The sequence below is a fragment of the Pseudoliparis swirei genome, chromosome 7, assembly GCF_029220125.1.
Source record: "Pseudoliparis swirei isolate HS2019 ecotype Mariana Trench chromosome 7, NWPU_hadal_v1, whole genome shotgun sequence".
Taxonomy (NCBI): domain Eukaryota; kingdom Metazoa; phylum Chordata; class Actinopteri; order Perciformes; family Liparidae; genus Pseudoliparis; species Pseudoliparis swirei.
Genome location: NC_079394.1, coordinates 13,393,138 through 13,421,125, shown reverse-complemented (window position 1 = coordinate 13,421,125; position 27,988 = coordinate 13,393,138). Strand labels below are relative to the sequence as shown.

The window sequence follows — 27,988 nt, the reverse complement described above, 5'->3', positions numbered from 1 at the left end:
TGCCAGGGCTCTCAAGTTTTGAAGACAGGCAAGAGTCTACTACCGGGTAACCTGATTTTATTTTGACAGGCTCGTATCGGGTAACCTGCCTGCTTTGCGTCTCTCTTCAAAAGAAAAAGCTAAATAATTTATTTAGGTTTGGTTCTCTTGTCTTTTAGTTTTTTAACTAAACTATAAAATAAATCTGTGACCCGCGCGACACCCGGAAGAAGAGGCGCGAGTCTTATTCTGAAACCAGATGCGATCAAATTCATTCGGTGTGTGTTCTTTTATTTTGAAACTTGTCCCGGATGTTTTTATTTCGTTGTTTCCGTTTGCCGATGTCGGTCAGCTGTCTACCGGGTAGTTACCCGTAACTACCGATCACTACCCGTAACTACCCACAACGCACCGGGGGAATGGAGACGTTCAGTAAGCTGAGCAGCTTGTTGCTGCGCGCGCTGGAGACGGTGAGTTAACAGCTGGTCACATGAGCCCGTGAACAGGTAAACAACCTTCTCTTGCATGAGGTGGAGGACAGACAGGGGTCTTGTCAGACGGACAGTGGAATGATCACATTGTAAACACTGTACCTCTCTGTCTGTACCTACCCGTCTCTCTTACTCTCTACCTGTATGTCCCCCTCTCTCTACCTGTCTGTCTCTCAGAGGGAGCCTACCGTTGACCTGCTGGAGTCCTTTGTAGATAATTGGAAATCAATAACTAATTATTACATCCAGACAACAGGTGAGTTTTCACCTGAAGACCATGTTATCTGTTCACCCCATCAGCCAATTAGGTTCACTCGCTGTGTGTGTGCGTGTGTGTGCGTGTGTGTGTGTGTGTGTGTGTGTGTAGATGACAGTCGTCCTGTCAGACAGACAGAGATCCCCTGGTGTCTCAGACAGATGTTGGACATCCTGGTGTACGAAGAGAAACAACAGGTAACGACTATTGATCTCCAGGTGTATTGATCTGCTGGTCTGTTGATCTGCTGGTCTGTTGATCTGCAGGTGGAGGACACAGGACCATGTTTGGAGTATCTTCTGCAACACAAACTGTTGGAGACTCTGTGCACTCTGGGAAAGGCTCAGGTAACAATAGAAGACGTGGCTAACAATAGAAGACTCAGGTAACAATAGAAGACTCAGGTAACAATAGAAGACTTGGGTAACAATAGAAGACATGGCTAACAATAGAAGACTCAGGTAACAATAGAAGACTTGGGTAACAATAGAAGACATGGCTAACAATAGAAGACTTGGGTAACAATAGAAGACTCAGGTAACAATAGAGGACTCGGGTAAAAATAGGAAACTCGGGTAACTATATGCTCCTGGAGTTGTCTTCTTCTCTTCGTCTTTGTGTGCACTTGTGTTTAACCCTCCTCGTCCTCCTCCTCCTCCTCCACAGTACCCCCCAGGCATGATCCAGCAGGTCTTGTTGTTCTTCTCCAAGTTGTTGTCTCAGATCCAGAAGCCTCTGCTGCAGCTCATCGCCGTCTACAGGCCTGTGCAGGTAAAACTGTTACACCTGGTGTATGTCGGGACAGTTTAAGTTCCAACCTGCATGATGATGTCACCTCTGCTCCCCCCACAGAAGCTGATTGGTCTATGTGCACTTCCTGGTTCCCACACTGAGAAGGAGGAAGCTCAGTTCTTATTGGTGGTTTGCTCCAGAGTCAAACAGGATCCGCACACGCTCAGATACCTCTTACAGGTAAAGGTGGCAGCCTCCAATCACAGCAAAGAGCTGCTACTGCCACCCAGCCAATCAGATTCAGCTACCGACAGCCCTGTCCAATCAGAGTCCGGTTTGCTGTCGGCTCTGCTGCAGCTCGCCCAGAGTCAGGTCAGTGAACGACCTGTTGTACCATGAGCCACATTTTACGGTTTCAATATGAAGGATGTCATCATCATCACCATCTTCATCATCATCATCAGGGGGTGTTGACAAAGAACTGAGGTCAAGTTGGACGGTTTTCAGCTGCCTTCAAAGAATACACACAGTCACAAACTGTGACTTCCTGTAGGCTACTTGTAGTTTACAGACCTCGTTCGGATTTGTGTTTATAAATATATATTTGTGTAGAATTGTTGTCACATGGTCACACTGTTGTCACATTGTCATCACGTTGTTGTCACATTGTTGTGTAATGGTCATATTGTTGTCAGATTGTTGTCACATTGTCTTCACGTTGTTGTCACATTGTTGTCACATGGCCACATTGTTGTCACATGGTCATGTTGTCTCATTGTTGTCACATGGTCACATTGTTATCACGTTGTCACATTGTTGTCACGTTGTTGTCACATGGCCACATGGTCACATTGTTGTCACGGTGTTGTCTCATTGTTGTCATGTTGTTGTCACATGGTCACATTGTTGTCACATGGTCATGTTGTTGTCTCATTGTTGTCACATGGTCACATTGTTGTCTCATTGTTGTCACATGGTCACATTGTTATCACGTTGTCACATTGTTGTCACGTTGTTGTCACATGGCCACATGGTCACATTGTTGTCACGGTGTTATCACATGGTCATGTTGTTGTCACATTGTTGTCACAGTGTTGTCTCATTGTTGTCATGTTGTTGTCACATGGTCACATTGTTGTCACATGGTCATGTTGTCTCATTGTTGTCACATTGTTGTCACGGTGTTGTCTCATTGTTGTCATGTTGTTATCATATGGTCACGTTGTTGTCACATTGTTGTCACGGTGTTGTCTCATTGTTGTCATGTTGTTGTCACATTGTTATCACATGGCCACGTTGTTGTCTCCACAGACGGCTTCGGTATGTCTGAAGGCCTTTGAGAGCCTCCTGCTGCTGTCTGCTCTCCAGACTGAATCTTCAGGGGAGCTTCTGGCCGATCACACCCAGCTGGGAGAGCTGCTGACTGGGAGGCTGCTCCAGCTTTACGCTCTGCTGCCTCTGGAGAGTCTGGATGCTGGAGAGCTGCAGAGCTGGCCTCATACACCATGGAGGTACGCAAAATCACAAACTCTGTAGACATTAAAAGAGTAAAGTGTTCAAAAGAGTCTGGATGGAGCTCGGTGTTTTGTGGAAGAAGTCTCAACACTAGGGATGCATTTAAGAGTATTTATTTGACATTCATTTCTGGTTGCTTTAAAGCCCAGCTGTGGCCATCACTCAGACGTCTCCTCATATCTTCAGCCCACAGTCTGCCTCCAACAGTTTCTGTCGACCTCCAATAATCACACAGCCAATCTAACGTCTCGCAAATAAGATTAGTACATATAGTCTCCATTTAGTGAGCTTAAAGCTCCCAGTTAGTGTGTTGTTCTCACTCACCACCCCGATGGCGTGCGCTCTCCTGCTCAGCATTTCAAAAGAGACCGAGCTTCCCGCCAAGAGAGGTAACAGCTGCTTTCTGCTTCCGGTTTAGAGCCCTACCACTGGTTTTAGACTTCAGAATAACAGCCTAAACAGGAAACCAGCTTGGATCTCAAGGGAAACGCACCTCTACCACAATAAAACCAATCTCATTCATACTATCCACATCCTACAGTTATGATAACAATAAACCTCATAAAATCACCATTACAGTTACAAATATAATACAGTGATCATACTTGTCTTTGCTTCTTAATACATTAATCAGAATGTTCCTCCCTAATATCCACTTTGTAAATTATCTTTCTATATGCATTATTTAAAACATAAGACTTCCTTATTTACATGTGCAAGTGTACATAAAATCCACTACAACCTAACAACATACAACATCGTCAGACCTTTGACCTTCTCATCCTAACCGGAGAAACCTCAGGAAGAGAAGAAGTTTAATAGATGTCATGTGTACAGAGTGAACAACACAGCCATGTGAAATACATCATACGTGTAGAGAGTGAAATTATACTCGTAACAGCAGACATGACTTGAGTACTGTTAACCCTGAAGTTATCCTGGCTCAACAGATCCAGGATAACTTCAGGGTTAACTCCTCACCTGGTAGGTCGCCTTGGTAACGGATGCTGAAGAGATCCTATAAAGCTCCTCTTACTGACCATCAGAGTTTCATATTACACTCATATAAACATATAAACGCTTCAGGTACTCTCCAACAAATGTTACTTCCTGTTTGAGAGAGCTTTGGTTATCGGTCAGGGTTCATAGTCTGGCACAGATGCATATATATATAGATATAATATATAGATACATATATATATAGATATAGATTTAGATAAAGCCCTCCTCCTGCGGTCGGGTCAGGATGGACTGGGAGAGGGTCTGGTGAGGTTAACCCCATCAGCAGTGTTCACCGGGTGTAGTTACAGTCAGATACATGTATTACTATGATGTAGTTATAGTCAGATCTATGTTTCTAGATGAAGCAGTTATTATTATTATTATTATTACCTTCGCATTGAAAATGCGGAAGGTTATGTTTTGATCGCTGTGTATTTGTATGCGTGCGTGTTATTCGCATAAGTCAAAAAGTATTTCACCGAATCGCATGAAATTTGGTGGGATGATTGGTTATTATCCGGGGACCATTTGATTAGTTATTGGGATCGATCGGGTCAAAGGTCAAGGTCATGGTCATGAAAAGGTCAAAATCTTATTTTTACCATAGCGCGGTCAATTTTTATCCAATTGGCATGCAACTAATGCCAAAATGTTTATAATTCAATGCCCAATCTTGTGATATGCGAAGGTATGCGCTCTACCGAGTGCCCATTCTAGTTATCATTATCATTATTACCATGTGATCTCTTCTCTGTTTCAGCTCTCAGTTCTCTCACTGCAGATCTGATCTCAGTTCAAAGTCTTCTAGTTCTAATCAGATGAACAACTTCTTTTCCTGGTTGGACTTCCTGGATCACCTGATGAGAGAAGCACCTCAGGTACACACACAAACACACCTACACACACACACACACACACCTTTACACCTACACAAACACACACACTAACTGTCTGAATGCTTTCATGTGAGCGCTAGTATATCATCTCAAAGAGGTGTGTGTGTGTGTGTGTGTGTGTGTGTGTGTGTGTGTGTGTGTGTGTGTGTGTGTGTGTGTGTGTGTGTGTGTGTGTGTGTGTGTGTGTGTGTGTGTGTGTGTGTGTGTGTGTGTGTGTAAGCAGGTGTTGGCAGTGAAGATAGCTCAGTGTGTTCATCGGTTTTGGTTGTTTGACATTCTTCAGCCTCAACTGCTCCACACGTAAGTACACAGTTATACTACAGAAGTACACATGTTTACTACTATACAGTTATACTATAGTAGTACACATGTTTAGGGTACAAGTGTACAGTGACCCTAAGTTCAGGTGTGTCTGTGGTCCAGGTGTGAGCAGGTGGTCCTGGTCTCCACCTCCATCCTGTGTGTTGCTGTCAGACTGGTTAAGTCCTGGTCTCTGCTGGATCAGCTGGTTCACTTCCTGCTGAAGACCCCCCCCCTACCTGAGCTGCTGCTGCAGCGCTGTGACCACATCTCTGACCAGGTGAGTCCGTGTGCATGGCCAGGTGTGTCTCCATCAGAACCAGTCCAGCCCTTGTGCTGTCCCCAGATCAGCCTGGCGTCTCTGTGTCTGGTGGAGGAGTTGCTACAGAAGCCCCACAGGGACATCCTGGAGGTCCTGGTGGTGACCTTCCTGCAGAGCCGGAGTTACCTGTCTGCACCTGCTGCCGGTCAGGAGGACACGCCCCTCCAGAGCAACCAGGCCAATGAGGACAGCGAGTGAGTCCCACACACTGTGACATCACTGCAGAACATGATGACATCACGACAGGAGATGACATCATCTCTTGTGTGTGTGTGTGTCCAGTGATCTGGAGGAGGACCCATTCTTCTCTGACAGCTTGCTGTTCTCAGACAGCCTTCCTCCTCCTCCTCTCTCCTCCGCCTCTTCCTCTGCTGCTCCTCCCTCTGGTCTGGGATCAGCTGCTGATGTTGTCAACAGGTAACACACACACACACACACACTCACAACTAGTTTTAATCAGTTGTATACTGAACACTGAAACAATTGTGTTTGGGCGACTGTGGGTCAGTGGGTAGCAGGTCCGTCTTTCAATCAGGGGGTTGGAGGTTCAATCCCCGCCCTAGTCGATGTGTCCTTGAGCAAGACACTTAACCCTGAATTGCTGCCTGAAGCTGCGTCTACGGTGTATGATTGTAAGCCAAATGACGCTTCCGTCAGTCTGCCCCAGGGCAGCTGCGGCTACTGATGTAGCTTACCACCACCGGTATGACTGTGTGTGTGTGTGACTACTGGACTCTGGACTCTGTAAGCGACTTCGGGTATTTAGAGAAGCGCTATATAAAATTGAAGGTTATTATTATTATTATTATGTAGTGTGTGTGTGTGTGTGTATGTTTGTGCGTGCGTGTAGTTTCCTGTGTTTAGTTCCGGTTCAGGTTCGATCAGCTCAGCTGCTGCAAGAAGGAGGATTCGAGTCGTATGTCCACGACGCTCACACACAGGTACACACATATCTACACACACATGTACACACATAGGTACAAACACACGTACACACAGGTACTGACCGCTCTTCTTCCTCGTCAGGTGACTCAGTGTGAGTCTCTCTCTCTGTCCTGGGATTGGCCGCTCAGTCTTCCCTCCTCCTCAGGTGAGGGGGAGGAGTTCTTTGAAGGTCACCTGCTGAAAGTTCTGTTTGACCGACTGGGGCGTGTCCTCGAGCAGGTAGACATCCACCTGTCTGTCTGATGATGGCGGACCTGTTCACCTCTCTGTCTGATGATGACTCGACTGTCCACCTGTCTGTCTGATGATGACTCACCTGTCCACCTGTCTGTCTTCCAGCCGTACGAGTTGAACCTGAGGCTGACTGCCGTTCTGTCCCGTCTGTCGGCTTTCAACCACCCGCTGCTGCAGGAATACCTGCTCGACCCCTACATCCACCTGTCTCACTGCTCCAGGTCGCTGTTCTCTGTCCTCATCAGGGTAAGACACACAGACAGACATGTGACTCTGTCTACCTGTTTCTCTTTACCTGTCTGTCTTACTGTTTCCACCTGTCTGTGTCTCAGTTGATGGGAGAGTTGATGCAGAGAGTCCAGCTGGTGTCCAACCTGACAGACAGACTGCTGAACACCAGGAGAGACCTTCTGGGCCTGAACCACGACATCGGGTAACTACCTGTCTGTCTGCCTGTCCTGGTCTTTGTGGCCGTGGACAGCATATTGCACCTTTTCAATCACACTCGCTAAAGATGAGGCGGAACTCAGTTTACCTGAGTTTAATCAATTTACCTGAGTTTACTCAGTGTACTTGAGTTGACCTTTGTTTACCTGAGTGTACCTTTGTTTACCTGAAGTAAACGGTCTGTCTACCTGTGGATTAAACCTCAGACTGGAGCACCTGACTCTGCTGAGAGGACTCGTCGTCCTCGAGGAGTTCTGTCAGGAGCTTGCCGCCATTGCCTTTGTCAAACTGCCTAAGGACCAGGTAGTGACACCCCTTGACCAGCAGGGACTCGCCTGGACTAGCAGGGACTCACCTGGACCAGTAGTGAACCCTCCGGACCAGCAGTGACACCCCTGGACCAGCAGAGACTCACCCGGACCAGTAGTGACACCCCTGGACCAGCAGGGACTCACCTGGACAAGCAGAGATTCACCTGGATCAGCGGTATCATAAACACTTGTTACATGTGGTCTTCTACTAAAGGACGACAGGTGACTCTGCTGGTGCACCTGGACTAAAGGTGAAGCCGCTTTGACCTAAAGCGTTTGTCAGGCGACCCTGAACGCCTCATTGTCTCACAGTGTGACCTTACTGTGACCTCATTGTGACATCGCTGACCTCACTGTGGGCTCTCTGTTTTAGTTATTTATTACAGTTTTAATATGAAACACAAAGCAGAGTTTCTGACTTACAGTTCAATAACATCAGGAGCAGGTGACCTTTGACCTTTACACTCTGCTGCCCCCTCAAAATTAAATAATGTCACGAATATAACTTTATATATTTAACTTTGATATTTAAATCCAGTATTATCCAAAAGTACAATCGAAATGTATTCAATAAAAATTGAATCAGACTTTTAAACCTGTGGATCTTCTTTTGTTTCTTTTTTTCGATTAATGCATACAATTATATATATATATACATGTATATATACTGTATGTAAATGTATAAATATTTAGGATAATATATATACAGGACTGTCTCAGAAAATTAGAATATTGTGATAAAGTTCTTTATTTTCTGTAATGCAATTAAAAAAACAAATGTCATGCATTCTGGATTCATTACAGATCAACTGAAATATTGCAAGCCTTTTATTCTTTTAATATTGCTGATTATGGCTTACAGCTTAAGAAAACTCAAATATCCTATCTCTAAATATTAGAATATCATGAAAAAGTATACTAGTAGGGTATTAAACAAATCACTTGAATTGTCTAATTAACTCGAAACACCTGCAAGGGTTTCCTGAGCCTTGACAAACACTCAGCTTGGTTCAGTAAACTAAATCACAAGTATGGGGAAGACTGCTGATCTGACTGCTGTCCAGAGGACCATCATTGACACCCTCCATCAGGAGGGTAAGACACAAAAAGAAGTTTCTCAAAGAGCAAGCTGTTCACAGAGTGCAGTTTCAAAGCACATCCACAAAAAGTCTGTTGGAAGGGGGAAATGTGGCAGGAAACGCTGCACAACCAAGAGAGATGACCGCAGCCTTAACAGCAAAATCCAAGTTGCTTGAAATCCAGTGTGAAGTTCCCACAGTCAGTGATGGTTTGGGGAGCCATGTCAGCTGCTGGTGTTGGTCCACTGTGTTTCATCAAGTCCAGAGTAAATGCAGCTGTGTACCAAGAGATTTTAGAGCACTACATGCTTCCGTCTGCTGAAAAGCTCTATGGAGATGAGGATTTCATTTTCCAGCATGATCTGGCACCTGCCCACAGTGCCAAAACCACCAGTAACTGGTGTACTGACCATGGCATTACTGTCCTCGATTGGCCTGCCAATTCCCCTGACCTGAACCCCATAGAGAATTTGTGGGGTATTATGAAGAAGAAGCTGAAAGACACCAGACCCAACAATGCAAATGAGCTAAAGGCCGCTATTGAAGCATCCTGGGCATCCATAAACCCTCAGCAATGCCACAGGCTGATTGCCTCCATGCCACGCCGCATTGATGCAGTAATCCATGCAAAAGGATTCCCAACCAAGTACTGAGTGCATTAATGGACATTTTCAAATGTTTGATTTTGTTTTGCTGTTATAAATCTTTTTTTTTACTTGTTCTGAGGAAATATTCAAATTTTATGAGATAGGATTTTAGAGTTTTCTTAAGCTGTAAGCCATAATCAGCAATATTAAAAGAATAAAAGGCTTGCAATATTTCAGTTGATTTGTAATGAATCCAGAATGCATGACATTTTTGTTTTTTTAATTGCATTACAGAAAATAAAGGAATTTATCACAATATTCTAATTTTCTGAGACAGTCCTGTATATATCAGGGCTCTCAAGTCTCACGCATTGAGCGTGAGACTCACGCATTTCGGTCTTAACTCACGCACTCCCGCCACACATCGTATTTCTCACGCTGAAAAAAACTCGGCTATTTAATGTTTGAATGCAGGGGTGCTCAATACGCCGATCGTGATCGATTGGTCGATCGCGGTCGCTGCAGAGCTCCGACGCCGGTCTGCGCGCATCGGGACCGGGCAAAGAAAAAGTCACTAGCACCCCCCCCCCCCCTATTATGATGCGCGCACAGGTGAGCATCGGGTGCTGATGGAAATGTCACGCTTAATTGCCTGTCTTCAAAACTTGAGAGCCCTGATATATATATATATGTATGTAATATAGTAATATATTTAGTTATATATAGGGGAGCAGTTAAATATATCTCTTGTTCTGCCTATTTTTTGGTGCCCCCTCAGGGGCTCCCATAACGCGTAGTGCGCGTTATGGGAGCGGCGGCACTGGGTCTGGGCTTTTATTGTGAAGGAACGGACCGGATGCACGAGTTCCTCCTCACAGGAGGAGAGAAGAGAAACGCTGAAGGTCACAGCTGCAGCTTCATCTTCATCCCTCTCGCTATCGCTACAGATCGATTATCGATTTAAGGTTTCAGCAGCTGCACGAGGACAGCGTGATGACGTGAGACGGGACACGGAGCGACAGACCGCTGCAGCATCTCCACCTGTCTGTCTGATTCTCCTGCAGCCTCTGGCCTCTCTCTCTCTCTCCACCTGTCTCTCTCTCTCCACCTGTCTCTCTCTCCCGCGCCGCCATGGGGAACCGGGGCATGGAGGACCTGATCCCGCTGGTGAACCGGCTCCAGGACGCGTTCTCGTCCATCGGGCAGAACTCGAGTCTCGACCTGCCGCAGATCGCGGTGGTGGGCGGGCAGAGCGCCGGGAAGAGCTCGGTGCTGGAGAACTTCGTGGGCAGGTGAGTCCGTTTGCCTGTCTGTCTGCCTCTCTGCCTGTGTCTCTGTCTCTCTGTCTGTCTGCCTCTCTGCCTGTCTCTCTGTCTGTCTGTCTCTCTGTCTGTCTGTCTCTCTGTCTGTCTCTCTGTCTGCCTGTCTGTCTGTCTCTCTGTCTGTCTCTCTGCCTGTCTCTCTGTCTCTCTGCCTGTCTGTCTGTCTCTCTGTCTGTCTCTCTGTCTGTCTCTGTCTGTCTGTCTGTCTGTCTCTCTGTCTGTCTCTCTGCCTGTCTCTCTGTCTCTCTGCCTGTCTGCCTCTCTGCCTGTCTCTCTGTCTCTCTGTCTGTCTGCCTCTCTGCCTGTCTCTCTGTCTGTCTCTCTGCCTGCCTGTCTGTCTGTCTCTCTGTCTCTCTGCCTGTCTCTCTCTCTCTCTGCCTGTCTCTCTGTCTCTCTGTCTGTCTCTCTGTCTCTCTGCCTGTCTGTCTGTCTGTCTGTCTCTCTGCCTGTCTCTCTGTCTCTCTGCCTGTCTGTCTGTCTCTCTGCCTGTCTGTCTCTCTGCCTGTCTGTCTGTCTCTCTGCCTGTCTCTCTGCCTGTCTCTCTGCCTGTCTGTCTGTCTCTCTGTCTCTGCCTGTTTGTCTCATAGTAAATTAATGTGATGTAATAATATGATATAATATAATGATATCATATTTTTTTATAAAATGATTGAACTATTTGTATTGTAACCTTCAGATCTTTTAAATTATTTATCAACATTTGAAGTTAAATCTATTTTCTATTCTGTAGGCTAATTTCTTATTCCGTGTTTGAGTGCTTCAGAAATCACAGACGGTCAGTGAACACACCTGTTGTATCCCTGTAATGTCAGCTGACTCAGTTAGAGATGGTCAAAGTCAGTTCAGGTACTCTGTTCTCTACATGTTCAGGTACTCTGTTCTCTACCCATTCAGGTACTCTGTTCTCTACCTGTTCAGGTACTCTGTTCTCTACATGTTCAGGTACTCTGTTCTCTACCTGTTCAGGTACTCTGTTCTCTACCCATTCAGGTACTCTGTTCTCTACCTGTTCAGGTACTCTGTTCTCTACATGTTCAGGTACTCTGTTCTCTACCTGTTCAGGTACTCTGTTCTCTACCTGTTCAGGTACTCTGTTCTCTACCTGTTCAGGTACTCTGTTCTCTACCTGTTCAGGTACTCTGTTCTCTACCTGTTCAGGTACTCTGTTCTCTACATGTTCAGGTACTCTGTTCTCTACATGTTCAGGTACTCTGTTCTCTACATGTTCAGGTACTCTGTTCTCTACATGTTCAGGTACTCTGTTCTCTACGTGATGTACAGAAACATGTAAAATATTAAAGTGAGAGAATGATGTCATGGAATAATGTCTTCTTGATATTCTTCTTACTTCTTCCTTCTCCTCATCCCCTCCTCTTCTTCCTCTTCCCTTTCCCCCTCATCTTCCTTTTCTCCTCTTCATCTTCCTTCTCCTCTTCCTCTTCCTCCTCCTCCTCTCTCAGAGACTTCCTCCCTCGTGGTTCAGGTATCGTGACTCGTCGCCCTCTGGTGCTTCAGCTCATCAACTGTCCGACAGGTGAGACATGTTTACCGTCGTCATGGTTACACTGTGATCAATGAGTTTGTTAAGTCCAGTTTCCTCTCAGGGAGCTTTAGCCCAAAGAAGTTAAAAGGCTGTAAAGCCAGAAACCCCAGAGTGATCCGGGCGTTGGTATCTTTCATGCGGTGGAGCCACTGGAGCGGACGTGGTCCGACCAGAGGGTGAACGAGCGTCCCAGGAGGTAGTAGCGCAGAGAGTCGACCGCCCACCAGATAGCCAGGCACGCCTTCTCCACCGTGCTGTACCTGCCCTCCCTCTCCAACAGCTTGCGGCTGATGTACAGCACCGGCCGGTCAAAGGAGCAAGGATGGATTGGTAGATTTTGGGACCTCAGGCCCCAGCTCCTCTCTCTCAGATACTGCGGACACCAGAGAAACAGACTTTGCCTCCCTCCATGTTTTTAGGAGGTTGAGGTGGTAGATCTGTGTAGCTCCGCCCCTGTCAGAACGCACCACCTCATAGTCGACATCCCCCACTCGCCATGTGACCACAAAGGACCCTTGTCATTTGGCAAAGAGTTTAGAGCTGGAAGAAGGAAGCAATACTGTGGTAGCGGGGGGTGTTTAGGCTCGGCTGCAGAGTGGGTGGAGCAGGGGTGTAGTTCAGGAAACGGTGTCGGGACCAGGTCTAATTGGCCTCAGCTGGTGGCTGATTGTTAATCAGCCCAGCTGGGGCTAATCTGTGTGTGTGTGTGTGTACGTCTGTCCCAGTAAAGGAGCAGTAGGGACTGGTCACATGACATCTATTGTTCATCTGGTCCCATGACATCTATTGTTCATCTGGTCCCATGACATCTATTCTTCTGTCCATCCTGGAGAGTGATCCTCCTTTGTTACTCTCCTGAAGGGTTCAGACCTTTTTTTATTCAGTCTATTTTTGGGGGATTTTTTTTTCTGATTCGATGTGAGGTCAAAGGTCAGGAATGTCTATGTGTACAGATGGTAAAGCCCTATGAGGGGAATTTGTATTGAGTGATTCTGGGCTCTATAAAGTAAACTGAATTGAATCTGAGCTGATCTTGTGTATTGATCAGAGTATGCAGAGTTCCTGCACTGCAAAGGGAAGAAGTTTGTCGACTTTGATGAAGTCCGTCAGGAGATCGAAGCTGAAACGGATCGAATCACCGGCCAGAACAAAGGAATCAGTCCCATCCCCATTAACCTGAGGGTGTACTCCCCCAACGGTACCCCACACTGATACAGATACACATGTTTACACACATATACACACATATTACATATACACAACCCCTCACCCTCGCCCCCTGTGTGTGTCTTCAGTACTGAACCTCACCCTGGTGGATCTTCCCGGGATGACAAAGGTCCCGGTTGGGGATCAGCCGGCCGACATCGAGAATCAGATCAAAGAGATGCTCCTTCAGTTCGTCACCAAAGACAACTGCCTCCTTCTGTCCGTCTCTCCGGCCAACTCCGACCTCGCCAACTCGGACGCTCTGAAGATCGCCAAGGAGGTCGACCCCCAAGGCCAGTCCTCGTCCCCTCACATCTGTGTCCCCGCACCTCCTTGTCCCATCACCTCCTTGTCCCATCACCTATTTGACCCATCACCTCCGCGACCCATCACCCCCTTATCCCATCACCTCCTTGTCCCCTCACCTCCTTGTCCCCTCACCTCCTTGTCCCATCACCTTCTCGTCCCTCACCTCTTTGACACATCACCTCTGCGGCCCCTAACCTCCTTGTTCTCTCACCTCTTTGACTCCTCACCTCCTCGACCCATCACCTCCTTGTCCCACACCTCTTTGACCCCTCACATCTTTGACCCCTCACCTCCTTATCCCCTTACCTCCTCGTACCCTCACCTCTTTGACCCATCACCTCCTCGACCTCTCACCTCCTCGACCCATCACCTCCTCGTCCCCTCACCTGCTCGACCCATCAGCTCCTCGTTCCCCTCACCTCTTTGACCCCTCACCTCCTCATCCCTTTACCTCCTCGTACCCTCACCTCTTTGACCCATCACCTCCTCGACCTCTCACCTCCTCGACCCATCACCTCCTCGTCCCCTCACCTGCTCGACCCATCAACTCCTCGTCCCCTTACCTCCGCGGCCCCTCACCTCTTTGCCCCTTACCTCCTCGTCGCCTCACCTCCTTGTTCCTTCACCTCCTCGACCCTCACCTGCTCGACCCTCACCTCCTTGACCTTTTAAGGTGTCAATCAAAACCACAACAAAGAGACTTTGTGTGTCCTTCACATGTCTGTCTTCGACTTCAACCCGGTTTAGGTCTCAGGACCATCGGTGTGATCACAAAACTGGACCTGATGGATGAAGGGACGGATGCCAGAGACATTCTGGAGAACAAACTGCTCCCACTGCGCAGAGGTAAGATCTGAAACCAGTAGAGAGGTAAGAATTGAAAACAATGACTGAATAACTGACTGAAGACGTTTCTTAAACTTAACATAGGAAACAAAACTGTTCCGAAGACAAAGACTAGAACTTTAGTTTTGACGACACCATTAACAATGATAAGAGATCATGTGATGGTTAATAACTCCCTCACAAAGACAATGATACGGTCAGGTAACGGACTCCTAGGTTTCTTCACAGAGACAATGATAAGCTGAGGTAACAAACTCCTAGGTGTCCTCAGAGACAACGATAAGCTCAGGTAACGGACTCTTAGGTGTCCTCACAGACACAATGATGAACTCTGAACTCAGGTTACATCGGGGTGGTGAACCGCAGTCAGAAGGACATCGATGGGCGGAAAGACATCACAGCAGCTCTGCAGGCTGAGAGGAAGTTCTTCCTGTCTCACCCATCATACCGACACCTGGCCGACCGCATGGGCACCGGCTACCTGCAGAAGGTCCTCAACCAGGTTTGCCCACAAACTCACAACGGTCTTCCTTTAGGTGTTATGGGTAATCCTCTTCTTCTTCTAATGTCCTCAGAAAGCCCAACGAAAGTATAAGTTACTTTGCCTCCTGAAATGTCTCTGTGTATCTCGCATGTGTGCCACATGTGTCCAGGAGGTTAGCGTTAGCGATCAGCTTCCTCTGTAACCTAGTCCAGTAACAAAGTGTGTCTCCGTTCCTCTAGCAACTGACCAACCATATCCGGGACACGTTGCCGGCGTTACGCAGCAAACTGCAGAGCCAGCTGCTGTCCATCGAGAAGGAAGTGGAGGAGTACAAGAACTTCAGGCCGGACGACCCGGGACGCAAGACCAAGGCCCTGCTGCAGTCAGTGCTACGCAGAGATGCTAATGCTATGTAGCGATGCTAATGCTGTGTAGAGATGCTAATGCTACACATTGATAAACATAGATGCTAATGCTAGATATAGATACTAATGGTAAATGTATATGCTAATGCTACATGTAGATGATAATGCTACATGTAGATGCTAATACTTCACAGGAATACACATAGATGCTAATGCGCCACAGATGCTAATGTGTGTGTGTGTGTGTGTGTAGGATGGTGCAGCAGTTCGCGGTGGACTTTGAGAAGCGAATTGAAGGATCTGGAGATCAGGTGGAAACATACGAGCTGTCAGGAGGAGCGAAGATCAACCGCATCTTCCATGAGCGCTTCCCCTTTGAGCTGGTCAAGGTAACACACACACACACATGCACACATACACACACACCTGGACCAATATACCTGTGATCTATTATTAGAAAACCCTTACTTCACCTGCTACTTTTGTTTGTGTGTGTGTGTGTGTGTGTGTGTGTGTGTAGTTGGAGAGTGATGAGAAGACTCTTCGTAAAGAGATAAGCTATGCCATCAAGAACATCCACGGAATCAGGTGAGATATCCAGAGACTGTATTGATCAGTGTGATTGGGTATCAATGAGTTGTGTCCTCTGATGTTATTGATCAGTGTGATTGGCGTCTCTCCTCAGGACCGGTCTGTTTACTCCTGACATGGCGTTTGAGACCATCGTGAAGCGTCTCATCGCTCAGATCAAAGAGCCGTGTCAGAAATGTGTCGACATGGTGATCAACGAGCTGGTGAACACCGTGAGACAGTGTACCCAGAAGGTACCAGTACTACTGCTACCACGACCACTACTACTGCTACTACTATTGTTTCGGGTTTGATTTGAGTTTGTGAAAAAGAGGACACTTCGTCACGGGGGAGGGGTAGTGTATAGCATGCCGCACCATGACCATGTGAATGCATACAAATGTCACAAATGAAATGACAAAAATGACACAAATGACTATATGAACATCTATTTATTGAGCTTTAACAAAACTGCAAATATAAAACAAATCTTTTTTGTGGCATTTAGTCCAGCGCTTCTTTAATGTGTCTTGTCCATATATTGAAGCAAAAATGATAACAAATAAAAAAGATGTCATGTGCTGTAAACAATGCAACTAGTGGAGGCGGCGAGGTGCTCAGTGTTGCCAGATTGGAAATAGTGAAGTATCGTAGCAAAGGCTCAAAATGGTCATATTTGGAGGATAATTATCGTGTATCTGGCAACACTGAGATCGGTCGACCAATGACTGTTCTCTCTATTGTCAGAGCTCGCGCAAGAAGGTGGAACGTAAGGGAGATACCATTTCCAAAACTTGTAAGGGCGTAATAACTAGTTTGTGAAAGACCCAGAGAAACACAAATATCCGACGAAGCAAAATCCCGGACGTTTTTGGAATCCCTGCCGGACGCATCTTTTAGGTCTCAAAAAGAGGACATGTCCGGGGAAAAGAGGACGGCTGGTCCCCCTACTATTGTTACTACTGCTGCTACTACTACTGCTACTACTACTACTGCTACTACTACTACTGCTACTACTACTGCTGCTACTACTACTGCTACTACAGAGCTGCCAACTTTTCAAAAAACCTTGGAGTGAGATTTTGTCGGGGTGACCAAAATGTTGCCGCGCACGCAGCCACACACGTTGGTGGCTCAAATATTAGGAAATTTGAATTAATTTGGCATTGTACCCATGTTGTACCCTGCATTCTGGCCTGGCAAAGGTCTTTTACGAGGCATCTTTGCTACCTTAAATAATTAAAATGTTTTTTAATAACTCTACTCTCATTTACAAAAACATGCCTAATTCTATTGCATAAATGTCCTGTCTTTATGTTAAATTCTTTATAATACATCTTACTTGTTCAAAGAGCTTTTTGGAAAATTTTTGAGAGGGTCCTTTTCCTAGGCCTGCAAATAAAGTGATAAATGCTATGTGGGCAGCCTTAACAAACAATGCTATGATGTGTTGAGCATGCAGGATACCAAGAGGTTAACAAGATGCTCTCCTGCTGCTCCTTATGACAGCTGAGTTTACATCACCACACAAAATCACACGCACAAACACAACAAATTATTTCAAGATTTAAAGTTTAAGAGAGTGAGAACTTAATTGAACCACATGTCATTAACAGGGCTCTCAAGTTTGAAGACAGGCAAGAGTGACATATCTATCCATGATGCTTTATTTTCATTGGTTGCTGGATTAAATCTTACAGATACAACAGATACGTTTTTTCTGATTGGCTATTGTGTAGCCCATTTCTTTTATTTGATTGGCTGATAAGTGGCTCCTCACAGCAGAACTCCAGGGGAGCGCTTGATTCCTCCACGGTGAGGGCAGCGCGGCCAGCTCATGTTTGCGCGCTGCGGCACATTAAAACATTAAATAGCCGAGAGTTTTTTCAGCGTGATAAATACGATGTGTGGCGGGAGTGCGTGACGTAAGACCGAAATGCGTGAGTGTCCCGCTCAATGCGTGACACTTGAGAGCCCTGCATTAACACACCGCAGTCTCTGCTCGTTGTCTGTTTGAAAATCTTCTTCTGTTGCTAACTTCGGGACTCTTTGAGGTAAATAGGATGTCTATGCAGCGAATAGGTTTATAGATGCGCTCCTTAGCGCCATCTATCGTCGCGGAGTTTGAAAAGAAACCAATGCGCCTCGGCCCAAAATCAGAATTTCTTTTGCCGTGAGATATTGGTTGTGTGGCGTGAGAGCGTGTGAAAACATGCAAAAGCGTGTGTCACACGGCGAAACCGTGAGAGTTGGTAGCTCTGCTACTACTGCTACTACTGCTACTACTACTATACTGCTACTACTACAGGGCTCTCAAGTTTTGAAGACAGGCAAGCGTGACATTTCCATCAGCGCCCCCGGGACGGAAATTTTCGGATATCAATCACAGGGCTCTCAAGTATTGAAGACAGGCAAGAGCTCCGAGAAGAGTTGTTGACGGGGGGGGGGCAGACCGGCGTCGGAACTCTGCGGCGACCGCGATCGACGTATTGAGCACCCCTGCATTAAAACATCAAAGAGCCGAGAGTTTTTTTTCAGCGTGAGAAATACGATGTGTGGCGGGAGTGCGGGAGTTAAGACTGAAATGCGTGAGTCTCACGCTCAATGCGTGAGACTTGAGAGCCCTGCTATACTACTACTACTACGACTACTGCTGTTACTACTACTACTGCTACTACTACTACTACTACTACGACTACTGCTACTGCTGTTACTGCTACTACAAGCACTACTAGTACAATTCCTGCTATATACTGCTACATAACAGTGTACTCAGAAGGTACTGCAGCTGGTTATTGTTCTCCTGATCTTTGACCTTTGACCCCTGGTCTCTGTGCTCCCTGTGTAGCTGGCTCAGTTTCCGATGCTCAGAGAGGAGATGGAGAGAATCGTTACTCAGCACATAAGAGACCGAGAGAGTCGCACCAAAGGCCAGGTATGTCTGACCTACCTACCTGTCTGTCTATCTGCCTTTTTGCCTGTCTTTCTAACCTACCCGTCTGTCTGTATCTTCAGGTGATGCTGCTGATTGACATCGAATTGGCCTACATGAACACAAACCATGAAGACTTCCTCGGCTTTGCAAAGTAAGAAAGTCCTCCAGAAAAATAAGAACCTCCAGTTTTACAACAAACATGCTGATCTCTACCTGTCTGTCTATCTACTTGTCTGTCTCTCTCTCTGTCTGCCTACCTGTCTCTCTGTCTTACCTGTCTGTCTCTCTGTCAGTGCTCAGCAGAAGAGCAGTCAGATGAGCAAGAAGAAAGCAGCAGGAAACCAGGTGAGTCCGAGTAGGTAATCTTTGGACCTTTAACTCTTTGGATCTTTGGTTCTTTGGACCTTTGACTCTCTGAACCTTTGACTCTCTAAACATTTGACTCTGAACCATGTTGATGCGTTGACGCTTTGTACCTTTGGCTCTTTTGCCCTTTGAGTCTTAAAACGTTCAACTCTTAAAACGTTCAACTCTTTGACTCATTAAACCGTCAACTCGTTGACTCTTTGACTCGTTAAACATTTGACTGTTTGGACCTTTGATTCTTTGACTCTTGTCGAGTGTGAGAGGCTCAGACATGGCACAGGGCAACACATCCAGAACCTTTTGATTGACAGGTTGAGGGTCTGTCCTGGTCTGGACTAGTGAATTAGAATCAGAATCAGAATTGTATTTATTGCCAAGTAGGTTTACACCTACCTGGAATTTGTTCTGGTGTATAGGTGCATACAGTGAACATAGAATGAACATAAAACATACAAACACAATAAGTACTATACAAACACAATAAGTACTACAATACAAAAAGCAGGGCAGGAGTGCAAAAGTGCATGTGCAATGTTCAGTGTGCAAAGTAGTGTGTGCATAACACAGGCTTGAGGTGTGGGGGAGGGATAAGTGACCCCGTCAGGTGGGGGTCCGGGCCTTGTTCATGAGGCCAACGGCAGCCGGGAAGAAGCTGGTTTTGTGGCGTGAGGTTTTGGTCCTGATGGACCACAGCCTCCTGCCGGAGGGAAGGACCTCAAAGAGTTTGTGACCCGGGTGGGAGGGATCGGCCACAATGTGACCCGCCCGCCTCAGGGTCCTAGAGGCGAACAGGTGCTGTAGAGATGGCAGATTGCAGCCAATCACCTTCTGGGCAGAACGGATGACACGCTGCAGTCTGCCTTTGTCACTGGCAGTGGCAGCAGCGTACCAGATGGTGATGCAGGAGGAGAGGATGGACTCAATGATGCAGGTGTAGAAGTGCACCATCATTGTCTTTGGCAGGTTGAACTTCTTCAGCTGCCGCAGAAAGTACATCCTCTGTTGAGCTCTTTTGGTGAGGGAGCTGATGTTCAGCTCCCACTTGAGGTCCTGGGAGATGATGGTGCCCAGGAAGCGGAAGGACTATGCAGTGTCGACTGGGGAGTCCCTCAGGGTGATGGGGGTGGGTGGGGCTGGGTTCCTTCTGAAGTCTACCACCATCTCCACTGTCTTCAGAGCATTTAGCTCCAGGTTGTTCTGCCCACACCAGGTCACCAGATGATCAATCTCCCACCTGTAAGCGGACTCATCCCCCCCAGAGATGAGCCCAATGAGGGTGGTGTCGTCCGCGAACTTCAGGAGCTTGACGGACTGGTGACTGGAGGTGCAGCTGTTGGTATACAGGGAGAAGAGTCGAGGGGAAAGAACGCAGCCCTGAGGGGAACCGGTGCTTATAGTCCTGGAGTCAGAGACGTGCTTCCCCAGCCTCACGCGTTGCCTCCTGTCAGACAGGAAGTCGGTGATCCACCTGCAGGTGGAGTCAGGCACGCTCAGCTGGGAGAGCTTGTCCTGAAGCAGAGCCGGAATGATGGTGTTGAAGGCAGAGCTGAAGTCAACAAACAGGATCCTGGCGTCGGTTCCTGAGGAGTCCAGGTGCTGGAGGATGAAGTGTAGGGCCATGTTGACCGCATCGTCTACAGACCTGTTGGCTCTGTAGGCAAACTGCAGGGGGTCCAGTAGAGGGTCAGCGATGGCTTTGAGGTGAACCAGCACCAGACGCTCAAATGCCTTCATAACCACAGAGGTCAGGGCGACGGGTCTGTAGTCGTTGAGTCCAGTGATGATGGTGGAGGTCTTGAAGCAGGCTGGTACGTGGCATGTCTCCAGTGAGGTGTTAAAAATGTCTGTGAACACCGGAGACAGCTGATCAGCACAGTGCTTCAGGATTGATGGAGAGACAGAGTCTGGCCCGGCTGCTTTGCGGGGGTTCTGTCTCTTAAAAAGTCTGTTGACGTCTCTCTCAAGGATGGAGAGAGTCGTCACTGTGGAGGGGGGGGGAGGGAGCTCCGAGGCGGGCAGTTGTGAGGCGCAGGCCTCTGCTGTGGCGGGGGCGGTGCAGTTGATGGGCTGGGGCTGGAGGGAGGTGTCACGGGGGAAGGTGTCAGGACTGCTCCATTGTCCATCAAAGCGACAGTAGAACTCATTCAAGCTGTTGGCCAGGCGTGAGTCGTTAGTGGAGTGGGAGGCTCGAGGCTTACAGTTGGTGATCAGCCTCAGCCCTTTCCAGACAGAGGCAGAGTCGTTGGCTGAGAACTGGTGTTCAAGTTTCTTCGAATACACACGTTTAGCATTTCTCACCTCCTTCCTAAACCTGTATTTTGCCTCTACATATCCGTCTCTATTCCCACTCCTGAACGCCGCTTCCTTCTCCAGTCTCAGCTTTTTGAGTTTCACTGTGAACCAGGGTTTGTCATTGTTGTAACTCACCCTGGTGCGTGATGGAACACAGCTGTCCTCACAGAAGCTGATGTAAGAAGTCACAGCCTCCGTGTACTCGTCCAAGCTGTCTGAAGCAGTCCTGAACACCTCCCAGTCTGTGCAGCATGCCTGAAGATCCTCCACAGCCTCACTGGTCCACTGCGTTGAAGTCCTGACAACAGGTTTGCAGAGTTTAAGTTTCTGCCTGTATGCAGGAATCAAATGGACCATGACATGGTCCGAGAGTCCCAGTGCAGCGCGGGGGATGGCGTGATAGGCTCTGCTTACTGTGGTGTAGCAGTGATCCAGAATGTTCTCCTCTCTGGTCGGGCATTTAATAAATTATTTGTATTTGTTTGTATATGTGAAATGATCACATGACTGTTTTATATCTTAAATCCTGAATAATGTTTCCATCCATTTAATTAACAAGGCTCAACACGCTGTTCTTCTCGTTACTTTCTCCGCTCACCCGCAGTTGAAGACCTCAAAGCTTTGCATTTTGGGTAATTCCATGAGTCAAAGTCTGCAGGAAGTGTGACAGAGTCACAGAAGGACTTCATTAACCCTGAAAGTCTTTATTCATATGTTACTCTTGTCCCACTCCCTCACCACGGCAACCAGGATGAGATCATGGTGAGTGGATCACAGTGTGTGTGAAAGTGTGTGTTTGTCTGTGTGTGTTTCTGTGTGTGTCTGTGTATGTCTGTGTCTGTGTATTAGTCTGTGTGTGTGTGTATGATGTGTTAGTGTGTGTCTGTAAATTTACATCTCTGTGTGTGTGTGTGTCTGTGTGTCTACATGTGAGTATGTATGTCTCTGTGTATTTACATGTGTGTGCGTGTGCAGGTGATCCGTAAAGGTTGGCTGACCATCACCAACATCAGCATTATGAAGGGAGGAGCTAAGGAGTACTGGTTCGTCCTGACAGCCGAGACGCTGTCCTGGTACAAAGATGATGAGGTGACACACTCTCTCTCTCACACACACACACACACACACACACACACACACACACACCTGTGGAGTGGTGGACCGGAGTGGTGGTTCACATTTGTAAAAGAGGGACCAGAGAGTGTGCTCAAACTCTGACCTGGACAAGTGGACCAGTTCTGTACTCCTACAAGTCTGTTGAGGGAAGCTGAGCCAGAAGATAAAGCTCTGGATCTACCAGTACATCTAGTTTCAGAACCTGAGTCTATTTGGTGTTGTTGGTGTTGTTGTTGTTGTTGTTGTCTCCCCCTGCAGGAGAAGGATAAGAAGTATATGCTGCCTGTGGACAACCTGAAATTCAAAGACATCGAGAAGAGCTTCATGTCCAGCAAATGTGTCTTTGCCCTGTTCAACATCGAACACAGGTGTGTGTGTGTGTGTGTGTGTGTGTGTGTCTGTCTGTGTCTGTGCCTGTTAATCTGTGTTTGTGTTGAATGGCTTAATAATCTTGTGTGGTCAGGTGACCCTAGGTTAAGGTCCCCTTGTGGTCAGGTGACCCTCATGCTTCTCCTCCGTGGTCCAGGAACGTGTACAAAGACTCCCGTCAGCTGGAGCTGGCCAGCGAGTCTCAGGAGGAGGTGGACAGCTGGAAGGCTTCTTTCCTACGAGCTGGAGTGTACCCTGAACGCACCGTGGTGAGACTCACCACTACTTATTAGTGCTATATATTACTACATCATTACTTTATTACTACATTACTAGAGTATTACTAGATCATTACTAAAGTATTACTACATAATTTCTATAGTATTACTACATCATTACTATAGTATTACTACATCATTACTATAGTATTACTACATAATTTCTATAGTATTACTACATCATTACTATAGTATTATTACATCATTATTATAATATTGAACAATAACTCTTCTTCCTCCTGCAGGATAAAGACAAGGTGAGTTATGTCATTTATTGTGTGTGTGCGCGTGGGTGTGTACTAACCTCTGTGTGTGTGTGTGTGTGTGTGTGTGTGTGTACTAACCTCTGTGTGTGTGTGTGTGTGTGTGTGTGTACTAACCTCTGTGTGTGTGTGCAGGGGGAGGTGGAGGAGTCCAGGGAGGACGGGCAGATCCACAGTCTGGACCCTCAGCTAGAGCGACAGGTGGAGATCGTCAGGAACCTGGTGGACTCGTACCTGTCAATCATCCAGAGGACCGTCAGGGACTTGATCCCCAAGACCATCATGCACCTGATGGTCAACAACGTAGGACACACACACACACACACACACACACACACAGGAAGTGACGCTACCTCTTCCTGCCCTAGACAAAGGAGTTCATCCACTCTGACCTGCTGGCTCAGCTCTACTCCTGTGGAGACCAGAACACCCTGATGGAGGAGTCCCAGGAACAGGTGAGAGACAGACAGGTGGAGAGACAGATGGAGAGAGACAGACAGGTGGAGACAGACAGTGATGGTTTACCCCCCCTATAATCTATGAGTTTATAACCTGTCTCTCTCTCTCCACCTGTCAATCTCCTTCTCCCCCCCCCCCCCCCCAGGCTCAGCACCGTGACGAGACCCTGAAGATGTACTTGGCCCTGCGTGAAGGCCTCCAGCTCATCGGTGACATCAGCACGTCCACCATCACCACGACGATGCCGCCGCCGGTGGACGACTCGTGGCTGCAGGTCACGGGAATGCCGTCGGGACGCAGGTAACCTAGCAACGGGTCGCTTAGCAACGGGTCAGCTGTTACACCAACCTGTCACTGAGTCTCTCTGCCGGTCTCTGCAGGTCCCCCATGTCCAGCCCGACCCCCCAGCGCCGGGCCCCCCCCGGCCCTCTGCGTCCGGGAGGGCGAGCGGCGCCCGGCCCTCCGTCTCGTCCTGCGGTGTCACCGGACCCCGGAGCCCCCAACAGACCCAACAGAGCGCCCCCCCCTGGAGTCCCCAGGTACCACACACAGTCTCAGTCAGAAAAAACTGTTTCTGGATTTCAATCCAGTTTATTTTGTAGAGCTCAAAATATCAGCAGGTACCATCACACTCTCCCTACCTGTCTGTCTGTCTGCCTGTCTCTACCTGTTTGTTTGTCTGGCTGGCTATCTCTACCTGTCTGTCTGCCTGTCTCTCTCTACCTGTCTTGCTGCTTGTCTCTCTCTACCTGTCTGTGTGTGTCTCTTTCTCTCTACCTCTCTGTCTGCCTTTCTCTCTCTACCTGTCTTGCTACTTGTCTCTCTCTACCTGTCTGTGTGTGTCTCTTTCTCTCTACCTCTCTGTCTGCCTTTCTCTCTCTACCTGTCTATCTGCCCTTCTCTCTCTACCTGTCTGTCTGCCTTTCTCTCTCTCTACAGCTTTGTCTTATAAGGCTAAGCAGACAGTTCTCAGGTGTGTTAGTGTCAGAGTAGGTAGCCCCGCCCCCTCATATTGACCATATATGGTTATTGTTTCAGAATCTCTATCAGTGACCAGTGAGGAGTTCACCAATGGTACGTCATTATGTGTGTCATCTTCCAATCAGATCGCTGCTCTCGCCATGTGATTCCAGCATCATAATTAATCACTAATGATGAAGAATTTTGTGAGCTTTGTGATTGACAGCTCATCAACCCGTCTGTCTGCCTTCCTGTTTGTCTGTCTGTCTGTCTGTCTGTCTGTCTGTCTGTCTCTGGTTCTCTCGGGTTCTCTCGGGTTCTCTCTGGTACCAACCGTATTCTTTGATTGACCGTTGACCTTTAACCCTAACCATTGTTGTTCTACTTCTGTTCCCAGTCGTCCCAGTAGAGGTAGCCCCGCCCACGGAGAGAGCCCCCAGTCTTCTGTTGAGGGTTGAGTGGAACCCGGTGTGTTCTCTTCTGAATGGTTCTACTGGTCTCTACTGGTCTCTACTGTTACTGTGAACTTTAAGAATTATAACTATATAGCAAATGATCAGCAATATCGAGTGGTTATATGTCATATGTGGTTCAGCTGTCTGCTGTCAAGAGAGTGAGACAGTTCAGCTGCATGTCTGTCATCTTATCAACACAATAGTGACAGAAACATTCCTGAAGTACTGATGAAGAGATGTTGTAATGTGAAGAGCTCTGACCCCTCTCAGGATGTTCAGGCCGAACTGGGTTCCCGTTAGCTGGTCGCTGGCTAGCCATTAGCTCGCCGTTAGCTAATCGTTAGCTAGCCATTAGCTCGCATCAACTCTGAGTATTTGTAGTTCTTCTTGTAGTTCTGCTTTTGTTTAGCTTGTATAAGGCTGAAGTGTTGCATTGTGGGACTTTTCTTTACAGTGTAAAGTTTACATATTATTTTCACTTGTCATTTATTTTTACAATTTGTGATTTTATTATGTAATATATATGAATCTATTTATTTAATAATATGTTAATGTTGCATTATTGATCTTAGCTCACATTTTATCCTGATAGTCCAGAAATAAATTCCTAGTGCTGCTAATTGACCCAGAAAGCCCCCCTAACCCTCACAACCCTAAACCCCCAATCCTAACCCCCATAAGGCTACTAACCCCCTAATCCTAATCCTAACCCTAACAACCCTAACCCCCCTAATCCTAAACCCTACTAACCCTAACCCCCCTAACCCTGGACCAGGATATATTGATCCTAACTGGTTGTAATTAGTACTTACTGGTCATAACTGGTTCTAACTGGTACCAATCTGTCCTAACTTGTTCTAATCCAAGTGGATCCAGTTGTCTTTTTCTTTCTCCAACTCGTTCTCACTGAATTTAAATTGTTATGACAAGTCCAAAGTGGTTTTACCCGGTACCAGTTGGTTCATACTGGCTCTAACTTTTGGGGGGGTTTCCTGATCCGATGTGAGATCAAAGGTCAGGGATGTCTATGTGTATGGATGGAAAAGCCATACACATTGTGATGTTGGGCTATACACAATAAACTGAATTGAACTGGTTTTGAAACCAATTGACAAATTTATCAGCACAATGCCAACAACTACCATTTTATAATCACAAGTCAGTCTTGGGGGTCTGGTTTGTCATTTATTATTCAAGATTAATTTTCTGGTTAGTTTTCTGAAAAGATTAATCATCAACCAGCTGAATCCTCTATGTTCACCAGTTGGTCTCAAATCACAGAAATAGAAAACTCACAAAGGACTTCAGAAGATAAAGTGTTCTAAAGGTTTTAAATAAAACAACAATGTAAAGCAATATTAATGTATCTGATAATTTGTTATATTCTTCAGATGTGTTTTTTTCAGTGTATTACATGTTAAAGAAGCTAAACTGTAACTATGTATTGTACATGTGTTGGTGCTGATTCTGTTGAGTCCAGTTCTGAGCTGCGATCTACAAAGCACACATTTCACTGTGTTAGCTCGCTGTTAGCTGAGCATTATCACATCGTTAGCTGAGCATTATCTCATCGTTAGCTGAGCATTATCATATTGTTAGCTGAGCATTATCTCATCGTTAGCTGAGCATTATCATATCGTTAGCTGAGCATTATCTCATCGTTAGCTGAGCATTATCACATCGTTAGCTGAGCATTATCTCATCGTTAGCTGAGCATTATCACATCGTTAGCTGAGCATTATCTCATCGTTAGCTGAGCATTATCATATCGTTAGCTGAGCATTATCTCATCGTTAGCTGAGCATTATCACATCGTTAGCTGAGCATTATCTCATCGTTAGCTGAGCATTATCACATCGTTAGCTGAGCATTATCTCATCGTTAGCTGAGCATTATCATATTGTTAGCTGAGCATTATCTCATCGTTAGCTGAGCATTATCATATCGTTAGCTGAGCATTATCTCATCGTTAGCTGAGCATTATCACATCGTTAGCTGAGCATTATCTCATCGTTAGCTGAGCATTATCTCATCGTTAGCTGAGCATTATCTCATCGTTAGCTATGCATTATCACATCGTTAGATGAGCATTATCATATCGTTAGTTGAGCATTATCTCATCGTGAGCTGAACATTGGCTAAATGTTAGCTAATCATTAGCATTGTGTTAGCTGATAGTTACCTGAGCATTAGCATGGTGTTAGCTGAATGTTAGCATGCTGAACGCAGCTCTTCACTGTGATATTAGAACTTCAATGTTTGGTATTAATATATTAATATATGTCAATAAGATAAGAATAATGTACCGTATATATGTATCGATCTATTCAACTGACATGCAGCAGCCCATATGTGTGTGTGTGTGTGTATAGGTGTCATATGATCAGACTGTTGACATGAATAAAGTTTGTTTGAATGAAGAAAATCGAACCGTCTTATTTATTTTACAGTAAACTGAATGTGGCAGCTATCTAAATCGCTCATATAAAAGGGCAGCAGAGCTGGAGGTAGGGAGGCGAGTGAGCAGACGCGTGTGTAGGACCCGTCGGAGCTGCCGACGACCCCTGTTCCCCGTGACCCGCTGCCGACCCCTGATCCCCGGGTCCCGAGGTAGGGAGGCGAGTGAGCAGACGCGTCGTCGTGCGGTCTGCTGTGTGTTGCGTGTGGAACACAATAAAACATGTTCTTGAACGGAACCTCGTTGGTGTCTGATAATCCTTGGAGCTTTTGGGGGAAACCCACGGGTGACGGCCA

At 46.8% G+C, this 27,988-nt stretch overlaps 2 protein-coding genes across 8 annotated transcripts; both read left to right on the top strand.

Annotated features, from left to right (window-relative positions):
• The first annotated feature begins 112 nt into the window (after positions 1–112).
• fhip2b (FHF complex subunit HOOK interacting protein 2B) lies at positions 113–8,217 on the top strand. Of its 3 annotated transcripts, none has more exons than XM_056419094.1 (17): positions 113–449; positions 648–726; positions 838–923; positions 993–1,073; positions 1,393–1,497; positions 1,579–1,698; positions 2,770–2,969; positions 4,736–4,853; positions 5,095–5,171; positions 5,295–5,451; positions 5,518–5,687; positions 5,776–5,910; positions 6,344–6,434; positions 6,520–6,657; positions 6,778–6,918; positions 7,005–7,105; positions 7,326–8,217. In XM_056419094.1, the coding sequence occupies exons 1-17, from the start codon at positions 399–401 to the stop codon at positions 7,507–7,509; spliced, it is 2,034 nt and encodes a 677-aa protein (XP_056275069.1). In that variant the 5' UTR covers positions 113–398; the 3' UTR covers positions 7,510–8,217. The 3 variants fall into 3 exon arrangements, with proteins under 3 accessions (XP_056275069.1, XP_056275068.1, XP_056275067.1); XM_056419093.1 differs by having other exon boundaries at positions 1,579–1,830; XM_056419092.1 differs by lacking the exons at positions 113–449; positions 648–726; positions 838–923; ... (1 more) ...; positions 1,393–1,497; positions 1,579–1,698 and having other exon boundaries at positions 1,955–2,969.
• Positions 8,218–10,051: 1,834 nt separating this feature from the next.
• Positions 10,052–27,653, top strand: LOC130196761 (dynamin-1). 5 transcript variants are annotated; one of them, XM_056419088.1, is made up of 24 exons: positions 10,052–10,388; positions 11,879–11,952; positions 13,010–13,159; positions 13,257–13,460; positions 14,224–14,322; positions 14,664–14,824; positions 15,046–15,188; positions 15,425–15,560; positions 15,692–15,759; positions 15,857–15,995; positions 18,590–18,676; positions 18,757–18,827; positions 18,970–19,021; positions 22,085–22,096; positions 22,310–22,423; positions 22,709–22,818; positions 22,977–23,088; positions 23,343–23,354; positions 23,496–23,663; positions 23,729–23,815; positions 23,965–24,119; positions 24,200–24,358; positions 24,858–24,893; positions 25,177–27,653. In XM_056419088.1, the coding sequence occupies exons 1-23, from the start codon at positions 10,228–10,230 to the stop codon at positions 24,877–24,879; spliced, it is 2,496 nt and encodes an 831-aa protein (XP_056275063.1). In that variant the 5' UTR covers positions 10,052–10,227; the 3' UTR covers positions 24,880–24,893; positions 25,177–27,653. The 5 variants fall into 5 exon arrangements, with proteins under 5 accessions (XP_056275063.1, XP_056275061.1, XP_056275062.1 ...); XM_056419086.1 differs by lacking the exon at positions 24,858–24,893; XM_056419087.1 differs by lacking the exons at positions 23,343–23,354; positions 24,858–24,893.
• The last annotated feature ends 335 nt before the right edge of the window (positions 27,654–27,988 follow it).